Source organism: Rattus norvegicus, chromosome 8 (assembly GCF_021556685.1).
Source record: "Rattus norvegicus strain SHRSP/BbbUtx chromosome 8, alternate assembly SHRSP_T2T, whole genome shotgun sequence".
In the NCBI taxonomy this organism is placed as follows: domain Eukaryota; kingdom Metazoa; phylum Chordata; class Mammalia; order Rodentia; family Muridae; genus Rattus; species Rattus norvegicus.
This window is the reverse complement of record NC_141541.1, coordinates 64,351,432-64,377,277: the sequence shown is the minus strand read 5'-3', so window position 1 is coordinate 64,377,277 and position 25,846 is coordinate 64,351,432. Positions and strand designations below refer to the sequence as shown.

The 25,846-nt window shown below is 42.1% G+C and overlaps 1 protein-coding gene and 1 long non-coding RNA gene across 13 annotated transcripts in view; one reads left to right on the top strand and one right to left on the bottom strand.

Annotated features, from left to right (window-relative positions):
- Positions 1–10,497, bottom strand: part of LOC148004147 (uncharacterized) — a 31,141-nt gene extending 20,644 nt beyond the window's left edge. For 2 of the 3 annotated variants that reach the window (XR_015627700.1, XR_015627702.1), the window contains exons 1-2: positions 10,272–10,497; positions 6,469–6,758 (exon numbers count right to left, since the gene is read on the bottom strand). This is a non-coding gene — a long non-coding RNA (uncharacterized LOC148004147). The remainder of the gene's footprint in view (positions 1–6,468; positions 6,759–10,271) is intronic. The other variant, XR_015627701.1, reaches the window with a different exon arrangement.
- Positions 1–25,846, top strand: part of Peak1 (pseudopodium-enriched atypical kinase 1) — a 227,422-nt gene that overhangs the window by 179,064 nt on the left and 22,512 nt on the right. For 9 of the 10 annotated variants that reach the window (XM_087561968.1, XM_087561972.1, XM_087561971.1 and 6 more), the window contains 2 exon segments: positions 10,392–10,576; positions 23,305–24,047. In XM_087561968.1, the coding sequence (XP_087418094.1) occupies positions 10,392–10,576; positions 23,305–24,047 (928 nt within the window). 10 annotated transcript variants of the gene reach the window in all.

Sequence of the window (25,846 nt, the reverse complement as noted above, 5' to 3'; positions counted from 1 at the left end):
TATGGTGGAATGCATCCACATTTGAAGGATGTTTCAAATGACTGCCCTTGTAACATTATAAAATTATGCAGGTGGATTTTGATATAACTGAGAAGAGAAAGTTCTTTGGTAGACCCCGCTCTGCAACTAACATTTATGCAATGCCATCTGGCACTCTAACACAGTGCCAGCAAATGGCTGAAGTTCTCTCAAAGGTTATTAGTGTATACCCACTTCCCACCTGTAACCTACATGAGAGTGATTCCCTGTGTATTCTTTAACTAAGCAGCATGTCTCCATAGATTAAATACAGAAGCAGATAGGGAGATCTGCCTGTCATGTCTTACGCTGGCTACCAGAACAACTTTTCATTAAAAGACAGACCTTTCTGTCAGTGGTGCTAGTAGCAGTAGCGGGGTCTTGACTCGGCGTTTTATCCTCACACATCTTTCCCCAACCTGGTGGGACCAAGAGGAGATGCCGAGCCTAGACTGGCTAGTTGGGAATCTCTGCTCTGCCCCTTTTAGAAGGCTGTCTGCCGACCCTCCTGGACTCAGCATTCATAACAGAGAGTAAGGACGTGGATGGGGTAGGGGAAATGCAAGCCCTGGAGTTCACAAAGCTCTGGCTTCTGACTTTACCACTGGCTCAATTTCACTCCTTTCGAGCTAAGGTTTTCTTTTGTATTCAACGGGGAAAATAATAACTACCTTACAGAGATGCTATACAGACAAAATAGATATCACTAAAGCACCTAGTTGGGTAGATAGTAAGAGTTGACCTCTTTTCCCCATTACACTTAACCAGAACAGAAGGGCATCCCTACAGCCTGTTTTGAGGAGTCATATATACCTTTGTAGAAGAGATTTCCTGTGTGAGTGCCGTCCTCCTGCCTGTTTAGTCGTACCTTCTTGTTCACAGGCCTCCAGGTACTCAGCCCCCAGCTAAGGCCTTCATACATATTGTTTACTTGGAATTGAAAGTACAGGATTACTTTTTAATGGAAAACATCTTTAAAAGGGTCATTATTTTTGAAAAAAACTTTTTAGAGTAGAGAAATTTTAACCATATACAAAAGTAAATACGGGGTTGGGGATTTAGCTCAGCGGTAGAGCGCTTGCCTAGCGAGCGCAAGGCCCTGGGTTTGGTCCCCAGCTCCAAAAAAAAAAAAAAAAAAGAAAAGAAAAAAAAAAGTAAATACACACTGACAGACAAATATAGATAGATATTTACCACTGAAGGGACACTGGCCAGTTCACAAGCATGGCTCCGACAGGCCTGGCCTTTCTCTCTCATTCCCTCTGCCTTGCTAAAAAGCATTAGATTATATTCCTACAGCTAGCCACGAAGGTCTGTTCACTTCCTTGTCCTCTTCCTCCTCCTAAGGCTGACCACCAAGACCCAGCTATCAGTGTCCAGCAATGAAAACCCCCCTTTGGCTCACCTAATGAACCTGCCCAATTAAAACACCTCATCCTAACACAGGGTTTCTTGTACCTTTATAGTTTTGGTTGTGAGCCTTGCCTTTAACAGCTGAGTCATCTCTCCAGCCCCTCTTATCCCTTTATAGACTGTCATTTGCCTATGAGCCACGTCTGTCTCCTCTCTATCCAGAGCTGTCCTTTGTCCCACTCCTGGACAAATACCCCCAGCCCCTCTCTCTTGTTCCCCTCCCCTTCTTCCTCAACCTCCATCTCCTGTCTGTTTCTTATTCCCTGCTCTTTGTACCTCTGTGCTGAGAACTTGGTCTTGGAGGTCCTCAGCCGATAAGGTTCCCTACAGCCACAAAGCCACATTTTCCGTTTTCTGCGTATAGGATAGTTTATGTTCCCAGCTCTCAGGAAGGCTGAGTCAGGAAGATAACAGAATCATGAGTCCTAAGTTAACCTGGGCTATATAGTGAGACTTTTTTTAAAAAAAATAATTGATGTAGGGATTAGATAGATGGCTCAATGGTTCAGAAAACTGACGGTCCTTTCAGAGGACTCGGGTTCCGTTCCCAACACCTAACATAGCAGCTTACAAGCATCTGTAACTCCAGCCCCAGAGGATCAGACCCCTTCCTCTGGCCCCCAAGAACACCAGACATGCAGGCAAAACATCCATACACATTAAAAATTTAACAAATCAATGTACATATCATGTCTCCTTCACTCCTCATCTTTTCCTGTATCCCATGATAGAAGCAAATTCCAAGAGTTGCCTCATTTTCATTTCGGTGTGTCACTCAAAATCTTAACCATATACTGAAAAAGGTTCTTTAAGTCTTACTGGCTTAACATCATTGGCATCAAATTCTACATATACATTCTGATGACTCTTAAATGTATATCTTCACCTGTCACATTTTCCCCATGACTTACATGCACTCGGAAGGTGCATTTCCAATGAAACATGTCCAGACAGAGTTCAATTATTCCCTCTACATAGTCCAGTCTCAAGTCTCCCCTTCTTGTAAATGGCCCACCATCCATCCATATGTTCATGCCAGAAAACGGAATTGTCTGTGGTTCTTCTCTTGGTCCTAACTCTAAGGATTTAAAATATTAAATCCTGTGACTAAATTTCCAAAATACACATCACGTCTATGCCGTCATTCACGTCCACCTGGTCTGCATTACACCGTCTTTCACCTCATTTACTGAAGTATTTTGCTAATTCTTCCTACCCAGTCTCTTACTCTCTTTCTCTAGAGTAGCCCAGTATTCCTAAAGGCTAACTCCCATTCTTTATCCACAGTATGAGGTCTCTGCCGAAGACCTCTGCCTGCCTGCCCACTTGGTCCATCTCCAGTTTCTCCCCTCCTCCATAATATCCTCAAGAGTTTTAGCTTTCTGTTTCTCGGGCATGATGAGCACGATCCTTTGTTGGACCCCTTTATCGGGGGTAACCTACCCTGTAGGTTGTTGTATAGCATGTCTGAGTTTATATAAAGGGCTCTGGAGGGAAAAGGAAGTTTTACTCTCTTAGGACAGCTGACAAAGTCTGGAGACATTTTTTGGTTATCACAGCCAAGAAGGCAGAAAATACTGGGCTGCTCCTAGTATGTGGATGGCTTTCCACAACAGAATTATCTTGCTCAAAAATGTTAGTCATCCCACTTCTGAGAAACATGGTTTAAAAAGGGCACGTGATAAATGCTATATATGCTTTGGCTACTGTTACTGCAGTTGTTGCTGTTTTGAGAATAAAGGTGCCTCGGGCGCCATTGTTAGATGTGTATTTAAGTGCTGTGCCTAGCACTCAGCAACTGTGGATTACTATGAGAAGGACAATTATCTATGAATATTCTCTGCAAGAGCAGCTCCTATTTCAAGAAATACTTTTGCAATGTAAATAATTACTCTTGTGGCTTGTTTAAGGTTTTTCAAAATAGAGCACATCTGTATTCATTATTACTTCATATTTCTTTTTTTAATTTATCTATTATTTTTATTAGTTTTTTAAATTAACATACAGAGTAATGGATCTCATTATGACATTTTCATACAGTTTGCTCTTGGTCTTCATCTCCAACTCTCCTCCTGTACCCCCATGCTCTCCAGTTGGACCCCTCTCCCCCACAGTGGTGCCTCTTCATTTCTAATACCCTCTTTCTCCTCTTCCCTTTTGACATCTTTGCCCCACCCCAGGGCCTTCCTTTTTGTTTCACAAACTACACCTCACCTCCTTCTATTTCAATTAAAGCAATTTTCCTTTTAAAACACTCTTATAACCAGGCATTTACTGTGTCTGTACAATGTGCTTTTCCCCTTTCCTTATGTTCCCAGAATAGTAGAAAGAATGTGGGTATCAGAGTTGGACAGCATCACTCCACATTCCCACACTATCACCTCTGTACTCAGGTGGTCTCAGGCAGGTCATTTGCTTCTTTGAGCCTCAGTTTTCTCCTCTGTGAAATGGGATGACTTGCTCCTATGTCTCAACACTTTGGTGTATTACCTGCCACAGCATATGTGGCCCTGAGTAGACTGTCCTGAGAGCTCTTTGTCTCAGTCAGTACTCATTCCCATTGCATTTGGTTTGTGTACAAACCCTTCCCTGCTCTGACTCATGGAGCAAAGGAAGATAAGAGTAAGAGGAGAGCTGACTCCAGTGATTCCCAGCCTATGGGATGGAGCAAGCCCCATACCGCCTAGGTTAGGGTCCATGGTGAGAGGCGGGCATTTTCCTCTAAAAGCTTGTCTTTTCAGGACATGCATCTCTCTCATCATATTCTTCAAAAGCAAACCAAGGCTGGGTAATTTTGATAACCATTGAGAATGCCAACCTTATTTCGGTGATCTTTTCCAAAATGAATTACTCTGCTGTTAATTTGCACAGATGCCATTCTGACTTTGTATTTCACAGAATTTTAAAGCTAACTTTTTAAAACTATAACTTAGTTTTATGCAGGTGACAGTGATCTACTGATGATGGCCTGTGTCCTTCCTTGCTTTGCCAGCATGCAATCCAGTGCCTTGAAAATACTTCAAATGGCTATCATATCTGGTTTTGTTTTTTACATGGACCCCATAAAGTGTCAAGAAGTGAGAGCCTATTTCAAGACTCTGCACCTGCCTGCAGTATCCTGTGTGCACTTGGCTCACACAGGAACTCCTGTGTCTGACCGCATTCTGTTAGACAGTAGCAGGACCTCATCCAATCTCAGTTAAAGGTTAATCTCCGTTCAGGATAAGAAGTTTGACGTTTTCAAAGGCTATGGAAGCTTAGTGGGAAATTGGACATACCAGATAGTGATCAATAGATACGTTTTCCCACCTGAGAATGCCAGTGATTGGAAAATGTGGCAAAATCAGGTTGATGACTTAGAGACCAAGGTAGCATTAAGAAATGTCACCATGGTGGGGGTCCTAGAAGTAGAAATACAAAAATAAGTGGAGTTTGAGTTTGGTTGGGTTTTCCCCATCTCTTCCCTACCAACAGGTTTTAAAGGTGTGGGGCACGATGGCTCTCCTTGAAGGTTGATAGCTGACCCCACTTCTGAAAAGGCCATTGTCCCTCGAAACCCTAGAAGTAAACAGCACAGGAGACCAAAAACAAAACCACGAAGCATCCCTCTGATGTTCAGATTTTAGGAGTAAGAGTCTTTAAAAATTGCACTAATTTATTGGTGGTTTTGAGCCCGTAGAGATGTCTGCAATAGCTGAAGAGAGCTGACAGGAAAAATGTAGAATGCTGTTTGCCCCAAGAGATAGACAATCTCCATAGAATTGTGGTTTCATTAACTGCCCCTTCTGAAGCTGAACAGAGATGGTTGAGTTTGAAACTTAAAGTTGAACTAAAATTATGGAAATATTTAGATACAGAAAGGCCTTTAATCTGTTCTGATGGGAAATTTGATTTGCCTGTTAAAAGGTACATTCAGACATTTAACAGAATTCTTATAAAAATCTGTCTTGAACAAATTTTCCAGGAAAAAAAGATTATTTCATTTGATGCTACAATGATTAATCCTACCACCTGGGTAAAGCAGGCGAGCGGCCACGTGCGAGACTATCTCCGTAACTTTGAATTATGTATGAATATTGCAGACTGATGAGATTTAACCTTCAAGGGGTTTATTAGATAACAGACAGATCTGCAGCAGCGTGTCTGTTGCTTTTGAGTACCTTCATCCATTCTACAAATTCAGAAGAAGAATCTCTGCAGCAACTACGACGACTATGACAGTCTTTAAGTGTTAGGTCAAACATACAAAATTGCAATTAAAAAACACTCTTTAATGAAAAGTTGCTAGAGTTTAGAAGCATTCACCCCTCAGGATCTGCTAGGGTTTGGTTTCAAGGTTTCCTTGGATACAAAAACAAAATCTTTGGTTGTCTGAGTCTCTCTGTAAAATGACTCTACATATAGCCTCTTGTAGACATTTTGTTTTATTTCGTTATATTTCTTAAGACAGAATCTGGTCACCTGGCGTAGGTGGTCCTTACAATCACTGTGTAACGTAATCTGGCCTTGAGCTCTCAGTTCAAGTCCTCCTGTGTCAGCTTTCTGAGGGCTGGTCTTACAGAAGTGTCTCACCACGCCTGTCTCTTTATAGACGTTAACTTCATTCTTGGCCACTTACCATAGCCTAGTTCAAAGTAAATGCTCTGTGGCTAGTATTTTTCTGTTTTGTTTAGGGAATAATGGGAAGAAATAAAGTGTGTATGTTCAGTACTGGTCCACCTTTCCTGGATGCTTTCTATCTGAGCAAATAGGACCCAAGGATCCCAAGAGCCGGCTGTGCAGTCGGATGCACACCACCTTCCATTATGAAAAACAGAGTGATTACTGATGGACGACAGAGAGGCTAAGCCAGTTTGACAGAACCTGAAGATTAAGGACTTAGATATCATTAGCATAGTTATTACAAACTTCCCACCTTCTGTTACAGGACTAGAGACTCTGAAAGGAATTTAAATAGCAGAACTATAAAAAGCTCACAGGCCACTCATTACTTAAACATAGTCTTGTTTTAAAAAAATGAATATGAAATTTACTTACCTTGAAAAAACACCTACTTGGTCATTATTTTACAATTTCAACACGTGTTAGCCTGTAATAAGACTTTCCAATTATATTCTTCATGATTTTCATTTCGTAGGACTTTCCCCACTCATCTCTAGAACAAGATGGCGAGTTTTTATCAACTCATCATAGCAGTTTTATCTCCCTCCTCCTAGTGTCATTAGTTCAGAAGATCAGAGTGCTAAGAAGACAACCACCAGCATCTAATTTCCACACAAGTGTTCCATCACGTTAAACATCTCCCAGTGAAACGGTGCTGAGACGTTCTGTCAGGAGATAAAGCCTGTGTAAAGGATCACTTTAGAATTTGGGAAGATTTCCTGATTATTTTGATCATTTGTTTTCTTAAGAAATGATCCAAACTCCTTTATGCAGTTAATGTGCCCACTCCAGCACAGAGGCAGGCTCTCCTGTCCCCTGGCTGCGCCGTCTCTCTCTAATGTTTACACTCAGGAATTGATGCTCTTGGTTCTGCCACCTTGATTCTTCAGTTTTTAGTCTCTGAAGCACTACCTACATTTCAACTCTTAGAACTCTCTTTTTTCCTCTTGTATTACTTTAATAATACAAAGAGCTGTTCTTCTGTCCATGTCAAGCATTAAGAGGTGACATGTCATTGATGCATTTCTAAAGTTCTTACTCCTTTTAAGACTCTCACTGTAAATGCAGGTTAAACATTTCAGTATGCATTTGCAAATTCATAAAACTGTTGCATAGATTTCTATAGTTGACAAATATTGGTAACCTTGTATACCAGTGCATTCTAACCTGTTATATAGGCTATGCTGCCCTGGTCCTCAGAGAGTTAATAAATCTATCTTTCATGCTTAGCTCCCCAAAGGTAATTTGGCACATTTCCAAGACCAAGCCCTATAGTAAAGGTCAAAGTGCAGTGGGTGTTAGTGAGGTGCAGGATTCAAGTGTCTTGGCATAGCTTGTACAGCTTGGAACTCTTCAGAGCTCCTCGGCCTCTGCTCGGTCAGTTTCGGAACATGGCTAACAGGTTTGAGGAGACCCTGTGAAAATGTCCTTCAATGGGGAATTGTGTGAGCGAGTACAGCGGGTGAGTCTTTGATATTTCTTGCCTTTTAGCATCCATGTTTTGTCCACACCCTTAGAGCAAAGTTCTGTATTATGTGTGTGGAACAGACCCAGGGATTCCAGAGCTTAGCAACAGCTGCTCTCGCAGTGATTTTCTCAGTAGCTGATCCCCAGCACCAGGGTAGAAAAGCAGCCATGACAAGTACACAACTGTAACCCCAGCACTGGAGCACATCTGGCCTACACAGTGAGCTCCAAGTTCAGCGAGAGACCCTGTCTCAAAAAAAAAAAAAAAAAAAAAAAAAAAAAACCTATGGTGGAAACTAGCAAAAAAAAGACAGCTGGGGGGCTGGGGATTTAGCTCACTGGTAGAGCGCTTACCTAGGAAGCGCAAGGCCCTGGGTTCGGTCCCCAGCTCCGAAAAAAAGAACCAAAAAAAAAAAAAAAAAAAAAGACAGCTGACATCAGCCTCTGTCCCCCAAAGACACCTGCACATGCTAGTGCATACATGCAGTCATGTGAAATATATACATAAGCTAACTTTAAAAAAGAAAAAGGACCAAGAGCAAGTTCAGAGATTAGGGGTCCCTAACAGCCTGTCTGGCATTGAATCCAGGACCTAGCATATACTAGACAGGCACTTTCTCCCATGCTATTCTCAGCACATTTTAAACTTCTTTTATTCTGAGACAGCCTCTCTCCATTGCCCAAGTTAGCCTTGTAGTCACAATGGAGCCCAGGCAGGCCTTGAATTGGAATCCTTTTGTTTTAGCCTCCAGAATAGCTAAGATTACAGGCCTGTACCACCAAGCCAGAGGTGGCCAGCAAGTCCCAGTGCTTTCCTCTGCCTCCCCGGTGTTGGGACATTCCACCTGAGTGCAAATTTTTCTGAGTTCTGGGGATCTAAATGCATGTCCTTTTCTGGCACAGTAAGTCCTTTAACAACTGAGTGTTCTCTCCAGCCCACAAGTTTCTGTAAGAGATTTCACTTCCTTGTCATTAAAACATACATCAAGTGAAGAGTTAAGGGGGTAATCTGAAGGAGTACCTTCTTGCCAGTCTTTTATTTTAAAAATTATGTATGTATTTGGACAGAAATGTAAGTGTAGAAATCTGCTGGCTACACAACTCAAGTAATACTGTTTCCAAGCCAAGAGAGCCTGAGGTTACTCCTTATAGCAGCAGTGTAGAGTGAACTGGAACTTCCATTACGGGCTCTGGCTCTTGGGGATAGGAGGAATAGGAAGGAATCTTTCCTCCAGCAGTCCGCGGGGCAGTCTGTGAACGTGCTGCCTCTTGTCATGGGGCTACCGTAGTCATCAAAGCCTTCCACACAAAGCTAGTTTCTCATGAGAGGGACCATCGTAAGGACATGATAGCAAAGAGCTTGGTTCCCTTGCCTCAGTAAAGCCAAAGTAAAGTGACACTTCCAAGCCACTCCAAGGCACACTTTACATCAAGATTGAATGTTACCGAGTAGTTATGCACATACCGAAGGAGAAAGAAAATTCTCTTTGCTGGGTGAAAGTTAATATAAACTAGTTCTAATTTCAAGGCAGCTCATTTTATGTAACTAGAAAATGTCTTTTCTTCTTTGAGAGGAAAATAATGTTAACGGTTGCTTCAACATCAGATGTCGTAGTTCCCTAGAAGAACAGTCAGTCTAGCCAATCAGTGAGCTCTAGGTTCAGTGAAAGACCCTGCCTCAAAAAAGTAAGAGAAGTCCTTGAGGACTGTTGGTATCATCCTCTGTCCTGAAGACAGACGTCTACACATGCAGCCCCCCGCTCCCCAAAAAGTTTCTTATCATTTCTCCTTGCCCGTAAAGAAAGCAGAAAGAATATGGTGAGATTTGGTGGTCTCAGAACACTTCTCAGACCCTGGAACTTTTAAAGACACCTGGATTCGAAATATAGTTCATTTGGCCAACAACTTGAGATTTGCTGGCTTGGCCATTTTATTCTGCAGCAGTTAGACCATTGCTCACCTTGGACTTCACGACCTAGAGTTGACATCGTCGTTTACATGGGAGTGGGGAGACTGGGAAGAGTAGCTAAAGTAAATGAGCTGGCAGTGGTGCAAAGGAGAAAGCTTGGTCTTTAACTGCTTCAGGACCAGCAGGACGCTCCAGACTTGTTCTCTTCAAGAAGCTTAGCTGAAGAGTTAAGCTTTTCCCTTTCCTCCTATACCATGTAAATGAAAACTGATCCTTCTATCTGCCTCCAGTAACTTACCAGACCATTAACTTACCTTATAATCACATAGTATAATCACAGTCTTACTCCTAGTTCTTTCTAAATACCTCAGTAAATATTTTGACATGTAGCAAATACTATGTGCTACATAAAGTAAATAAAGTGTGGTACTTACTATAGTAGTAGAGTACCATTAAGGAATATGGTAAATATAGTAAATACACCAAGTGTTTTACTAAATTATTGAGTCTTTTCCTCTTTAAGGTATCCTTTTTTTTTTTTTTTTTTTTTTTTTCGGAGCTGGGGACCGAACCCAGGGCCTTGTGCTTCCTAGGTAAGCGCTCTACCACTGAGCTAAATCCCCAGCCCCGAGTCTTTTCCTCTTTAATCAGTTAAGCATTCACTAGCTTTTATTGTTACCTCTTCTCCCTTAAAGAAACGTGTACATTTAATGATCACATATGAAGGTCTCAGATCCTTTCTAGTTAGCTCTGACTATCCTGGAATGGACTATATAAACCTGGGACTCACATAGATACACACCTGCATCTGCCTCCCAAGTGCTGGGATTAAAGACATGTGCCACCACACCCGGCTCTATAAATCTAGATGTCCACAGAACTTTTGAATACAAATTTGATGGACTTGTCTCATTTGTTTCAGTCGCGTGACCCATGAAGTGGCAGAGGAACTTTCTCCTCGGGATCCAAGAACTCCTGCTGTGAAGCAAGATGGCACTTCAGTCACACCAACATTGCCTCCACCTGACCTGGAAAGGGAAGAAGAAAAAGATGCCACTTCGGATCCTACAGACGTGAGTCCGTGCAGCGCAACATACAGCAACTTAGGTAAGTACAGCGGTCACATAGACAATACCTACGCCTTGTCTTTTTAGTACTGACTGAATGTTATGTTTTCCTGGAGGATCAAAAGTTACACCATTGGAGTTATAAACCTGCATTTGCTTCAGAACATAAAATTCCGGTTTTTACTAGGCTGATTTTAAATGCCTGCTACCATGAGCCCTGTGCCATGTGCTAAAGGTGTTGATGTAGACCTTGCCTTAAGGATTTAACCTGAAGAGGGGAACTTGAATTCAGTAAAATGTGATAAATACAATTGTGGAAACACATGTGGATTATTTTTCATGTATACAAAGAAGGATGTCAAAAGAAGCCTTCTCAGAAATCATTCCTGAGTTGATTTAGCTCACTGTCAGAAGAAAGAATGTTCCAGACAGAGGCATCAAGTGAACAAGACCATGGAGATACAGAATAGCTTGGTGCCGCAGCCATTGAGGTTGCTGCAATGTGGAGCATTAGATAAGATGTATTTTAAAATCTTAGACCTTCTGTTATTTGTCATAGTGTCCCATAACAGAGCTTCGAGAAGACAAAGTGCCATGAGGTAAAATGGGTACATATAGGCTGTGGTGTTTGGTAGCAAGTACTATTACTGTAGGACTGCATGAGAGGATGAGGGGCAGGGGGCCTCAGGCAAGGTAGGCACAACTGTGGCATATTTCAGGGTTGAATTTGCAAAGGGTGGGATTCCTGGCTTGTGTTGTCAGACTCGAGTATGAGTCCTGTCATTGGAGGTGTGTAGGCAGGGGCTGACAGGCTGTGTCACAGACCCTTGAGAATGAGAACATGCAGGGAGGCTTACAGGAGTGCTTCAGAGCTGCCTGTCTGCAGAACTTCCTCAGGGCTCTGCTTTCCTCACTGACTTTGTGGGATTCCCAGTACTGCCGTGTTATCTCCCTCCCTTGAGTATCACACAGTTCCTTTCCTTCTGAAAAGAAAACCTGGAACGGCATAAGGAGGTTGGTGTTTATCTCCTGTAGGGAAGACGTGTGCGGCTTGGACTACCTGAGGACCGTGTGCCAGCAGATTCTCATGAACCCCGACCCCTGTGTAGGAACCACTGAGCCTGTGTAGAAACCGCTGCAGTGTCTCTGAAGGACCCAGCTTCTCACCTCCCTTCTTTGTCATTTTCCTCCTTCTTGTTATTTTAAGGAAAAGTGGTATCAGAATCAGCTAGTATACTCAAAAATTGAAAATAATAGGTTTCTTAATTTGTAAGTCCAAAAGATTGAAGCCACAGGAGAAATGCTCTACGGGCTGAGAGACTCACTCAGAACAACCCTCAGGTACTTGAAATTATCTTCTACAAGAAAAGACTTCTAACTTCAGTTCCTGTAAACTTTATAGTCAAATGGTTTATTGGGCTTTTCTCTTTCCTTGATATTTTTAGAAGTACATTGTAAGATGAAGTTTTTACTTACTTCATACCCTAAAATAGCATATCAGAAATTATATGAGTAGATATCTTTGCTATGCCAAAATTTCTTTCCTGACTGCCTCAGTAAAGTATCACAATCGCTAGGAATTAACACCATACGGCATCTCTTCCTTAAACTTTCTATAGCAGCCGGGTGTGACATCTTACAGCTATAATCCCAGCAAACCTAAGCCAGGAGCGTTGTGACCTTGAGATTAACCTTGACTTCATAATAAGACTGTCCCCCCAAAAAAGTAAAGAAGGAAAAAGAGAAAGTGGGGCACGGTGGCCCATGCCTTAATGCCAGCACTTTGTTGTAAGTGGAGGTAGAAAGCCCAGGAATTCTGTGTCATCCTCAGCTGCAGAGCAGTGACCTCAAAGGAAGGACGGAGGGAGGGGGAGGGAGAGGGGGAGAGAGAGAGGGAGGGATTTTTAAATTAAAAAAATTTTTACAAGCCTAACTGTGCGTTTAGTTATTTTGTCTCATTGTTAGAGGAGGAAAGAAAAGCAGAGGAGGTTGAGCCAAGATCAGAGCCCAGAGGGTCTGAGGCACCCATGACTCTCATGCTGTCAGTCATTACAGTCTCAGAAAGCCCTGATGGGCTGTGACTTCTCAGTCATCATCCTTCAGACACAAAATTAAAGTCTTCAAAGATTTATAGTCACTTAGAGTTCAAAAATACAAGGTATCCTATCAGAAAGGCCTGTCGCTTTCCTCTGAGTTTAGCTCAGTGGCAGAGCTCCTGCCTAGCAATCTCAAGGCCCCGAGTTCAGTGCCCAGCTCCAGAACAAAGGAAAAGCATGACTGCTTTCCTTCCTCATAACATATGATCCTATGTTATCCTTATCTTTAAAAACAAACAAAAACCATGCAAGTAAAAATATCACTCACCAAAATTAACCAGACCCAAAGTCTGATCATCTCATTGAATTTACAGCCATTCTGAAGCTGTCCAGCATCATGGTGGATTTTACCCTTTAACTATCACTTACCAACCACCAAAAAGTGAACAATCCACGGCAAAGTTAGACCTAGAAACACAATTAGCTTCAAGCCTTCTGTAAGTGCTTCAGTCGCTCTGTGCTTGACTTTGTAACAAACCTGATATGTGCTTAGTTCTTCTGCTTAGGAGTAATAGTTAAGGTTGGTTCCATCAGTTCTAGAAGCTGAGGGTTTGGGTTTATTGCCATTTTCCCTGGCGGAGCAAATCTGGAGCTGGCATTTGGAGCTCTATCTTTTTAAGACATTCAGCAAATCATCACCGTGCAGTTTTAAACTCCCCCATTGGGTAATTTTTTGTGATTTAAAGCCCTGGTAACTTTTTAATCCTGGCATTTAAGAGGTGGACAGGAGGTCAGGTGTTCAAGGCCATTCTGGGGAACATTGGACCCTATCTTAAAAACAAATAGGGGTTGGGGATCAGGAAAATGGGAATCTGTGCAAATGTTATGCAAACAATAAGACCTTAGCTTAAATCCCTGGTACCCACATAAGCAGCTAAGTAGGGCCACACATGCCTATGACCCTAACACTATAGGGACAGGAACAGGAAGTTTGCTGGGGCTTGCTGGCTGCCAGCCTCGCCCCAGGTCTTGTGTGAGCTCCTATCTGATGGAAACAAAGTAGGTCATTAGAGCAGGCCATCCAACATGCTGGTGACCTCACTCTGGATGGCGACCACATGGACCACGGGTGAACTGGCTTTGACCTTAGTCTCCCTTAATCTGAATTTTAGGGCGTGTCTGCAGCCAAAGCAATTTCCCAAAGAAGTGATAGAATATCCCTTTTTATTAAACCGTTGACATTCTTAGTTTCTTATGTCTATCTTGAAATGTCTTGAAGAAAGGTCACTGGTTATCTTTTATGTGGGTGTGACTCCTTTATCATCTGACTGGAATCAGAAGCATGTAAGAAGTTCTACTCTGTTGAAACCCAGCTGTTAACATTAGACCTCCTTCATTCACTTTGTAGCTAAGGACTCTATACACTGCTTTTTTAAAAGCTCAATCAAGTTTCCCTTTACTCTGCGTATATTTGGCTTCCTTGTCTCTGTATCCTTACAGCCTAGCACATTATCTAAAACACACAGGAGGTGCTAAGAATGTGTTTGAATAAATGAGCTAAAAATGACTGCTGGGTTTGACTTTTGAAGATTCCCAGATGAAAGAAATCTGACTGTTCCCAGGAAAGTTCACAGAAGAGACTTTCAAGTCATGGTTTACATGCTCTATTAATCTATTGATCTGGCTTATTTCTTCTACTATTGGGCTTACTGCATAAACTTCCTAATTAAGGCACTATATGAACTTTGCCTCTACGGTTCTCCTTAAGAGTCTATCCACAAACTTCATTGCAGTTACTTTGAGCAAATCCTTACAGCTTACCCCTTCAGACACCAAAGCCAAACACCAGAGCCTCCCACCTGTGGCACATAGTTTGTCAAACGTGAGGTGGGTATCATACACCACTTACACACACGCAGTACCTGTGTTATACTGCTGGTCTTGGTGTGGGTGTGGAGAACCATTAGAAATGCCTGCTCCTAAGACAGCATTCTGAGGAGCACCTTACGATTCATGGATGTGCAGTAAGTACTGAGCAGAAAGCGTCGCGTACTCTGGAGTGTTAGCTATCAAACCAAAATGAAAGCATTGCAGTTAAGGGCTGTCAGGATGGCTGGCAGAGAAGGGCACTTGCCACCAGGCAGGCCAGACAAATCTGAGTCAAATCCCTGGAACCCACATGGTGGATGAAGAGAACCAGCTCTCCACAGTTGTCTTCTGAGCCCCAAACCTGTGCATGCGGGTGTGTATGCACATGCACACACAAACACACACAAAATAAATAAATAATGAATACAATATAATAGTTTAAGAAGAACTACAGTGAAGATTATCTGGAACTTTTTTTAAAAAAAAAGCCAAAGTTGACAGTTTTGAACATTTGTTTGAGCATTTGTTATACCTCCTATAATTGTAATTATTTCTATTAAAAGAAATGGATTTTTGCTCCTAAGTTAGCTGCATTTGTGTTTTAAAATACTCTTTATATCTGAGAATTAGTTAATAAAGTACAGCATTCGAATTGCATAGATAACTTACCCCATATAAATGATCTGTGGCTTTGGGGAGGTGTTCTGTAACAAGACCTGTCAGCTGCTTCACCACCGGCCTGCTTTAAAAGCGATCTATTTGAGGATGCGTGCAAGTGGTCTCTGGAAGCCAGCCAGTTTGATTATTTGACAGGAAGTTGTTGTACCCCATGGCTTGCCAGTTGTCGCTTCTGTTTCCCTGCTCGGTGCTCCCAGCACAGTAAGAACAGAACGATGGCAGAGGAGGTGCTGTCCTCCTAAGCTTCAGGAGCTGCTGCTGGGGAACAGAGTGCTGGCCCAGCCAACCAGAGGCCCCGTTCATCTGACAGAGCCAGGGAACAGTGGTGTGTGTGACAGCTCTGTAAAGTGCAGCGCATGATTCTGTGTTTGGTCACGAATGTCCCTTCATTCCTGTCTCTTCCCATTCTCGTGTTACTTACCTTGAGATGGAGGTGTGGGTTAGGAATGAAAATAGAAACTGTACTTTCAATAGGAAGGAATGTTCTGCTAATTGGAACCGTTGTTTAATACCAAATGGCTGCAGTTCTGGGTAAGGAGCTGGGAACACTCACATAGTCTGATCTTTTGGAGAGAAGGACATGAGGCTACTGTCCTTTTGAGTTCCTGTGGCAATTGCTCTGTGCTGAAAGGTTAGTGAAGGCTTCTTTCTAGAAGGATCTAGGGCAAGACACTGCATCTTCTACTAATAGAGAATAGAGAGCAATGAAGACTTTTTAGAAGAGGCATACTCAGGACCAAAGCTCATCCTGGGAGCCCCGTGTGGATTGACTGGAGGTCAGGGAACCATACCTTGCTATCTTGTCACTAAGCAGCAACCTGTGATCAAAGGACAGCTCCTATTTAAATGCAGCATTATTTAGGGCCCTAATACTTTAATGCTACCAGATCATAAGCAAACACTGTGGTTTATTTTTAATGTGTCTTTAATATTTCCATCACTATAATGATGTAATTACTATTTTAAGGTTTTCAGTATGCAATCATCTTTTAAAACATTTATTTTAGAAATACCTTGTTTCTTGTGTATTTATACCAAGCTTGTAAGTTGTAAAAGCCATATATCAATCATTTTCATTCCCAGTGACTTTTAAACATACTTGGAATTAGTCTCAGTACTTTTTCTCTTTCCATTGAGTTTTCATCATTTGCTTTGAAAGGTGATGTGATACGGGACTGTCTTTGTCTGCTGAGCTGAAGGCTTATTTAAGTGGAGAGAAATTACAGCTAGACTGTAGAGGCTGGATAAGAAGACAGTAAGGCGGGGCTGGGGATTTAGCTCAATGGTAGAGCGCTTACCTAGGAAGCACAAGGCCCTGGGTTCGGTCCCCAGCTCCGAAAAAAAAGAACCAAAAAAAAAAAAAAAAAAAGAAGAAGACAGTAAGGCTTAAGGTTGGTTCAGTACAAACACTGTCCAGAGGGCCATTTCAGCGTATAACAGGGCAAGGTCTAGAATCAATCTCCCCGCCCCCCTTCCTTTCCACTTAGAAAGCTGGTATGCCACAAAAATGTGGAGTATGTGATGTTCTGTCTGCTGTTGAAAACCAAGCTTTGGTGTTTGGATCCCAGAGACTTCAGAAGAATGTACCGGATTAAAAGGTTAAAATAAAAGCAGCTAAGATACCAGACTTTTAGGACATTGACCCAAATGATCAGAATTTGTGATGTCGTCCCCCTCTTTTTTGGAGAAAATAAAGCACAAAAACACAAAGCACTTTCGGATTGAGAAGATAGCTTGACCTACTTGCAGGGGCTGTGGAACGCTCCTGGTTTCATTTAGAACAAGTTTCTGATTCTCTTGTGAAGTGCCCATAGCTCCCATGAGAGCCTGACTGCTATTGGAGGAGAGGGGCCATGTAATTATTTTTATATCTTGCTTCTTAGGGTGTCTCTTTCCATTTGGAATAATGACCAGTTCTGTTGGTTTTCTGTCCTTCAGTTCAGCAGACATTTACTGTATGCATGTTGCTTCTCTGGTACCACACGGGATTCTGGGCACACTATAAAAAAGCAAGAGAGCTAAGATAGCACAGAAAGAAGTGATGGCTTCCATTTTGAAGTGAAGAGCAGAGGACATCAGAGAAGGGTGGGGCTGGGCCAAAGACAGAATATACCCTTACTAAGGCAAAAATACAAAAATAGGGGAATTGGAATAGTGGTTAAAAATGTGTATTGCTGGGGTTGGGGATTTAGCTCAGTGGTAGAGCGCTTGCCTAGGAAGCACAAGGCCCTGGGTTCAGTCCCCAGCTCCGAAAAAAAAAGAACCAAAAAAAAAAAAATGTGTATTGCTTTTGCAGAGGACCTGAGTTCAGTTTCCAGCACCCACATCAAGTGGCTCACAACCACCTGTAATTCCTGCTCCAAGGGGCATTTGATCTCTGATCTCTGCAGGCACTACACTCATGTACACATGGAGAATTAAAAATAAATCAGAGACAAAGACAAAGGGAGGGAGGGAGGAGGAGGGAGGGAGGGAGGGAGGGAGGGAGGGAGGGAGGGAGAGAGAGAGAGAGAATATAACAGAAAATGTGAAGTGGAGGGATAGCTCAGCAGTTAAGAGCATTTGCTCCTTTCTCAGAGAACCCAGGTTTGGTTCTCAGCACACAAGGCAGTTCACAGACATCTGTGATTCCAGTTCTAAGGTACAATGACAGGAGTAATTCATGTTGAAGAGTCACTAAGAAATAGTGGTAGATAAGAGAAAGAACCTTGAGCTGCTTGTACAAAGTCTGAACTTTATTCTGAAAGTGGTGGCAGGACGCACACTCAGCCCTCTTCCACCTGCCTGATAAGCACTAAGGAACTCCATGTTCCCTAATTCACAGATAACTTTTAAATAAAAGAAAAGTAAAGACGCATCTAGAACTCATGATGCTACTCATAGCCACAAGTAATTGTTTTTCCTTATTTGACGAAATGGTTAGAAAATGGCAGCCCATAAGACCTTTTCTAGAGGACCTGAATAAAAACTGGATGATGTTTTCTATCCACCTCTGTCTCTCTATTTACCCAGCCACTCTTTCCCAGCCAGATTCTTGCTTGGTCTCGTGTATAAAAATAGGACACAGTCCCTGCCATCAGCGAGCAACCCAGTAGGGAATTCAGACTGTGACCCAAGAGCAGTATTATATATATATGCTTAGAGAAAAACATACACAAGGCAGCGTATCTGAGTTCCAAAGGGAGGGCCAGTCAGTTTGGGGGAATGGACGCAAACACTCCCCAGAGGCAGAGTGTTTGAAGGTGAGCAAGGAAGGCCAGGGATAGAACTCGGCAGTGATAACTCAGAGTATCCCGGCATGTATGAGCCCCTGGATTTGTACTGCAGAGGGGAACGAATAACCAAGATGAATGAGACAAGTGCGAAATGTCATTCAGTTGTGTGGCTAGAACACATCGTGTGTACCATTCATTAGGTGATAAACATTTGTGCTGTTTTCACTCTGGAGCTGTTATGAATAATACAGTATAAGAATGTGTTCTGGTTTCTGTATAGACATGTTTTCTTTCCATTAGATATCTCTGTAGGAGTGCATATGCTGGCTCATATGATGACTCTGTGTTTTACTCTTTGAGAAACTCAGGCTGCTTTCCAAAGTAGCTATTCAATCTTAATTTATTTAATCATCCAGATTTCTACACATCCTCACCAGTTGCCTATGGATATTATTATCATTGTTTTATTCTTATTACAATGATCCTAGTAGATGTGAAGTATTGTGGTCTCGGTCATTAATTAATGAGTAGTGATGTTGAACACCTTTCACCTGTGTATTGGTCATTCCTATTTTATCTTTGGAGAAATGTCTGTGAATTTCTTTCTCTCTTTCAAGAGTTCTTTATATATTCTCGTTGCAGGCTTCTTACCAAATATGCAATGTGAGCACACGTTCCCGTTCTCAGTGTATTTTTTTTCTTCCCTCTCATCTTCCTTTCCATCTCTCTTTCTCCCTCCCTCCCCCCCTCCCTCCCTTCTCCCCTCTTCTTTCTCCCCTCTGGTGTCCGAAGTCTTGCTATGTAGCAAGGCTACTCAGCCGCCAGAGAATTAGGTTTACAGGGATGTGTGACCATGTCTGAAACTGAAGGATACTAGTTTTTTTTTTTTCCTTTTTTCACTTGTAGCACATTGTTTTGCTGTCATTTTATATGGGGTGTTAGAACTAACCATTGCCTAACTCAAGGATACGGCCAACCATTTCTGTGCTTCATCACATTCCTGGAGTGAAGCCACAGCTCAGTGGTACAGCATGCTGGAGGCCCTGGGTTTGACCCTCAGCACTGAATAATGCAGACTTTTGTACTTTTAGTTCTTCCATTTACATCTTTTGTGCATTTTAGCTAATCTTCTGTGTAGTGTGAGGTAGGGCTCCAACTCGGGTTTTGTTCTTATCTCTTGTTTTCTGCATATGTGTATTCACCTTCACAGCCCCGTATGTCCTGTCCTCCCTAGTGACCTCCCACTATAAAGGTTTCTTTCTGACCTTGCAAACAGAGAGCATTCATCTACAGGGTCCCACCCCACGTTGATTACTATAATTCTGTAATGAGCTAGGCTGTTTTGGGTCACTCGAGCTGCTTATGCTCCCACATAGACTTGAGGGTCCCCACATCAACTCTGCAAAAGATCCAACCGAGATCTTGATAAGGATTACATTCAATCTGTAGGTTAATTTGGGGAGTATTTCCACCTTAACAGTATTAAAGTCTCTGATCCATGAGTTTAAATAGACTGCATAAAATTAGTCATTTTAATAATGTGACTGATTTTTTAATAACATGACTAATTTCCATTTATCCTGGTACTTTTTAATTTCTTTCAGCGATGTTTTATGGTTTTCAACATGCAACTTTTGCTTAATTAAATTTATCCCTTAATACTTTAGTCTCTGTTGCAAATGGGGTTATTTTCTTAATGTCAGTTTTAGATTAGTCATTACAATTAATTTTTGTATACTGATTATTTTCTTGCATTCTCAGTAAACTCATATGTTCTTTTCTTCTTTTTGATTGTTTATGGCAGGTTCTCATGTAGTTCACACTGGCTTCAGACTTACTGTGTAGCTGAAGATAGCTTTGACCTCTTGCTCCTCCTGCCTTCATGTCTTGAGTGCTGGAATTTTGTGTGTGTGTGTGTGTGTGTGTGTGTGTGTGTGTGTGTGTGTGTGTGTGTGTGTGTGTATGGATGTATGGATGGATGTATGTATGGATGTATGTATGATGTATGTATGATGTATGTATTCCACCTCGTTCAGTTTAGTAACATACTGGGAATTGAACCCAAGGTACCTTGCATGCTAGGTAAGTGCTCTACCATTCCAGCCCCGGCATATTATTTCTAATGGATATTTGTATGGTGCCTTGTGCTTTTCAAAATACAGGATTATATCTATGCTTAAAATAGGTTTACTTCTTTCTAACTTGATGTTTTTAATCACTATTCCCATGGCTATTGTCTGAGTATAATGTAGAATAAAGATGGTAATAACAGAAGTCCTTGTATTGCTGACATTAAGAAGACAGGAGACATCTAGTCTCCTGTCACCAAGTATGATATTAGCTCTTGGTTTGCTGTGGAAGCTATCAGACCAGAAAGTGGTGGTGCATGCTTTTAATTCCAGCACTTGGGAGGCAGAGGCAGGTGGAGCTCTCTGAGCTTGAGGCCACTGTGTGAGTGGACCTCTAAAGAGTGAGTTCCAGGACAGCTAATGCTACACAGAGAAACCCTGTCTCCAAAAAAAAAAAAAAAAAAAGCTATCAGGCTGAGGATGTTCCCTTCTGTCCCAAATTTGTTGAGTGTTGTCATGGAAAGGCATTAGATTTTATCAGATGTCTTTCTTAATTTTGAAAATACCATAGGAAAGATTTCTGTTTTTATTTTGTTATCATAACATACTGATTAATTACAAAATATTAAACCAATATGGCATACTATTGTGTTTATGATGTTTAAAGTGTTGCTAGGTTCAGTTGCTAACAATTACGTTTTTTTCCCTTTATTCATAAGTAACACTAGTCTCTAGTTTTTTGGATGTCTTTGGTTTGGTTGTCTAGGTAACATTGCTCCTGCAAAATTGCTCCCTTCTACTTTTTGGAATAGCTTGCAAAGGATTGTTAATACTACTTCGGTTTAATTAATATTAAGCATTTGGTAGAATTCACCAGTGTTTCCATCTAGTTCTGAGTTTTCTTCATGAGAAGGAAGTTTAGTTAGTTAGTTATATGCTAATTAAGGTTAAACCCAAGGGCTTGTGCAGGCTGGGCAAGCTCTGCATTAAGCCACCTCCCCACCAGAAAGTCTTAACTACCTTTGCTCCCTTAGAGCTTTGTGTTCTTTCCTTTATTCTCTTCCCCTTCCCTACCTCCTCCTCCCCCCTGTCCCCACCATGCATTCTCTCTATATATATTTTTGTTTGTGTTTAATGCTGCTCTCTCCCTTATAAAAACACTGTTATTTGCTATTAATGGAGAGAGGAGCTCTTTCAGTTTGCTGAATATATGTGGTAGTTAGTAGTTTAAACTCCTAGGTGTTCTTGATCAAAGTACTATATATATATAAGAAGTAGAATTAATTATCATCACAATTTATATTGATTCTCGCCACTGGTATTTCTTCAAGGATATGGTTTTAGCAAAACAAGCCAGCATGCATTAGCATCCTCAGAAGCATCCATATCTGTGACTTTCCTCCTTTCTGTGACAAAAGCAGATCAAGGCAGACAGCTTTGTTTCGGCTCACGGTCTAAGAGGACAGTCTAGCTTGGTGGGGAAGTCATGGCAGTAGGCCTGTGGGGCAGCTTTGCATCTGCAGCCTGGAGGCAGAGAGATGAATACGGGTGTTCAGCTCACTTTCTTTTCTTCAGTTCAGAATCACGGCCCAGGGTATGGTGCTGCTCACATTTGGAGTGGCTCCCCAAGTAGCCTACTGTAGGCATTCACAGATCTATCCAAAGGTCCCCCACGTGATTGTAGAACATATCCAGGTTGATAATATTAACCATCACGCCATCCACTTACCTGAACTCTGAATGATTATAAGTGGAAAATGTATTTATTTCCTAGGACTGCCATAATAAAGCATCTTAAATGGGTTGCCGAATACGACAGAAACTTAATCTTTGACAGTTATGAAATAGGGCCCTGAACTGAAACTTCTGTCCATAAAACTATGCTTCTTTTGAGACACTGAGTAGAATCTGTTCTTGCTTCTGTCTGGCATTTAATGATGGCCATCCATCTTTGGCATTTCTGGTTTACAGTTAAATCATTTCTGTCTCTGCCCCTGTCACCACATAGTGATCTCCTTATTTGTCTTCACACTGTTTTCTTTTTACTAGGATACCAGCCATTGTTGATTGGAACCTTCCCTAACCTCAACTTTATCATATTAGCAAAGACTCTATTTCCAAATGAGGACCTATTCATAGACACCAGGGGTTAGGACGGCAACATAACACAGTCCATAACCAGACATTATGTTATTCTTCTATCTCTCGAGTAAAGGCCTCATTTTAATAGCTTGACTAATTTTAGTAGACATTTGATGACATATTTCTATCTTTAGAAAATAATGTCTTCTCTCCATTATGTAAGAAACAAAGTATCATTGAACCCTTGTGTGCTTGTCCTCTAAACATAACCATTAGATCTATAAATTATATGTCCCTCTATGTAATGGCAGGTGCTGTATACAATGTAAAATTGGAATAATATGACAGGAAACAGAAGAATATTTGCCAGGCTCTGTGCAGTGATCTCATTGCTAGTTTCAGATCTGTTTTCAGTAGGACTCCCAGGTATTTTCTTGATCCTCAAGTGCTGTCATCTCTACTGTCACATGCAGATGTTTCTAGTGTCTCTCCTTCCCAGTACTGTGGTGTAGCGACGGCTAACAATATTATTGGAGACAGGACTGGAGAATCTGGATTCCTTTTGAAAACAGAGCTCACCACCCAAACTCTGACAAAGAAATGCTGAGACATAATTCATCTTTGTTACTCCAGTCGAGCTTTGGATTCATACCTTCAGTGTTCAAGCGTTTGTTCCTTGGTTTCACATTTCACTTCGGTGAAAGCATTGACGATTTCTAGATTCCCCATACCCACGTCACGCATTTCTACTTGTTTCAATTATGAAAGGAGGTTGACATTTTGATTCATTTTCTTCTTCTTTCTTTAAAAACAATGCAGGACAATCTAGAGCAGCCATGATACCTCCCAAGCACCCGCGGCATCCCAAGGGAGCGTTGGATGATGCCATTGCCTTTGGAGAGAAGACAGACCAAGAAGTATTGAATGCTTCCCAACCCACACCACCCCCACTGCCAAAGAAAATGATACGAGCCAACACAGAGCCAATCCCCAAAGACCTTCAGAAATCCATGGAAAGCAGTCTCTGCGTCGTGGCTAATCCCACCTATGATATTGATCCCAACTGGGATGCCAGCAGTGCTGGATCTTCTGTCAGCTATGAACTCAAGGGACTGGATGTTGAGTCTTATGAATCCTTGGAGAGACCTTTGCACAAGGAGAGACCTGTTCCTTCCACAGCAAACAGTATCTCCAGCTTAGCCACTCTCAGTATTAAGGACAGATTTTCCAACAGTATGGAGTCACTCTCTAGCCGACGTGGTCTCTCCTGTAGACAGGCTCGAAGCATCCAGAAGCCACAGAGACAAGCACTTTATCGAGGACTTGACAGTCGGGAAGAAGTGGTGGGTAAACTCCGAAGCCTTCATACAGATGCCTTGAAAAGACTGGCAGTTAAATGTGAAGACCTCTTCATGGCTGGGCAGAAAGACCAACTCCGCTTCGGAGTGGACAGCTGGTCAGACTTCAGGCTAACCAGCGACAAACCGTGCTGCGAAGCTGGAGATGCGGTTTACTACACTGCCTCATATGCAAAAGATCCACTCAGTAACTATGCAGTCAAGGTAGGGAAATATTGAAAATCTCACCTTAATATTTCCTTCCTTCTTTTTGAGTCAGGATCTCACCCATGTAGCTTCGTCTGGCCCTGAACTCGCTACATACACCAGGCTGGCCTCAAACCCATGGAGATCTGCCAACCTTTTTCTCCTGAGTGCCTAGCCTTACCTTAATCTTAGTCAGCACATTGTTACCAAAGCGGATTCATTCTTCACTCCCACTTTCTCTCCTCCATTGTGTGAGAGTGAGTGAGTGAGCCTCCTATATTAGCAGGTGGTCTAATAAGTAGGTTTATTACTGAAAGAAGAATAGACACTAAGGAAATATGGGGAAGCTAACATTCTGTGGGAGTCTGGAAGGATTGAGACCAAATGCCTGACAAGAAGCAACTTAATGGATGGAGGGTCGGTTTTGGTTTGCAGTAGGGTGGGATACAGTCTGTCACTGTGGGGAAGGCACAGCAGGGTTGGCTGGTCACATTGCAAGCAGAGAGGGGAGCACTGATTCTCAGTTAACTTTCTTCCTATTCAGTCTGGGGCCCCAGCCTATGGGACCCTGCTGCCTACATTCAGAGTGGGTCTTTCCTTTCTGCCAACACCCTCATAGTCACACTCAGAGGTATTTTTCCATGGGATTTATACATCCCTTCCTATTGAAAATGAACATGAACTATCACAGACTTTAACTCAGACTCTTAGAAGACATAGCCATTGAGCTTTGGCAGTTTGCAGTGGTTATCCAAAAAAACGAAGCCCGTGGGGTATCCCTTCACTCCATGTTTCTGCCTTTATTCTCTACCAAGTAAGAGATCCTTGCTTACCCCTTCTCTGTAGCTTGTGTGCTTCCTGGGAGACACTTTTATAGAAAAGGTACTTAGTACTCAATGTTTACATCATGCTCATAAGAGTCTTTTTTTCTCCATTTGACACATGAGGAAGGTTTTGTTCAGTGAGGTAACTAACTTGCTTGAGGTCACACAGTGAGGAGTAGAGCTAGGATATCAGGCCAGCAGAATGGCTCCTTGAGCAAAGATACTTGCTACCCAGCCTGATGACTGAGTCTGATGAGTTCAGTCCCTGGGATCCAGAAAGTGGAAAGAGAATATGGAGACCCCCTGCTCATATGCTCTCGTTCGTTCGTTCTCTCTCTCTCTCTCTCTCTCTCTCTCTCTCTCTCTCTCTCTCTCTCTCACACACACACACACACACACACACACACACACACACACACCTCAGATATTTCTGACTGTGCAGCCTATACTTTGCCTGTTTATTACATTTTTAAACACATGTCAACCATTCCAGACAACACTCTACTTTGAGATTCCCAGAGCACTTGACATTGAGGATTCTTGTCCAGTTATACTCACCGTAACAGTCATCCACAAGTCCCATGAGAGTAATGACTATACTGCGGACTATGAACTCCCAGAGACTTGCCTTCTTCTGATCCTGACCTTACCATCTAGTAGCTTTGTGGGTAGCAACAGCTGTCTTTGGGATTGTGGTTAGTGAGCTACTTTCGGCTTCTTTTACTTTACGAGGGTTAAAGAGAGTTAAAGTCTCGGGTCTCACAGATGGTTTCCTCTTCTTCAGATGTTTAAGTGGTAAGCCATGTACCTTATGGGACTTTACGTGACCAATGACATAAGACAAGTGAAAGGTGCTAAGAGTATAGGCTCAGTATAATGCTCTCCAATCCTACTGTCTCCTCTCACTGATTCTATTCACTGGTTCAAAACCGATTAACATAATCTAAATGACTTTTACATGTTAATTTAGCTTACAAAGACCAGATGGTTTCT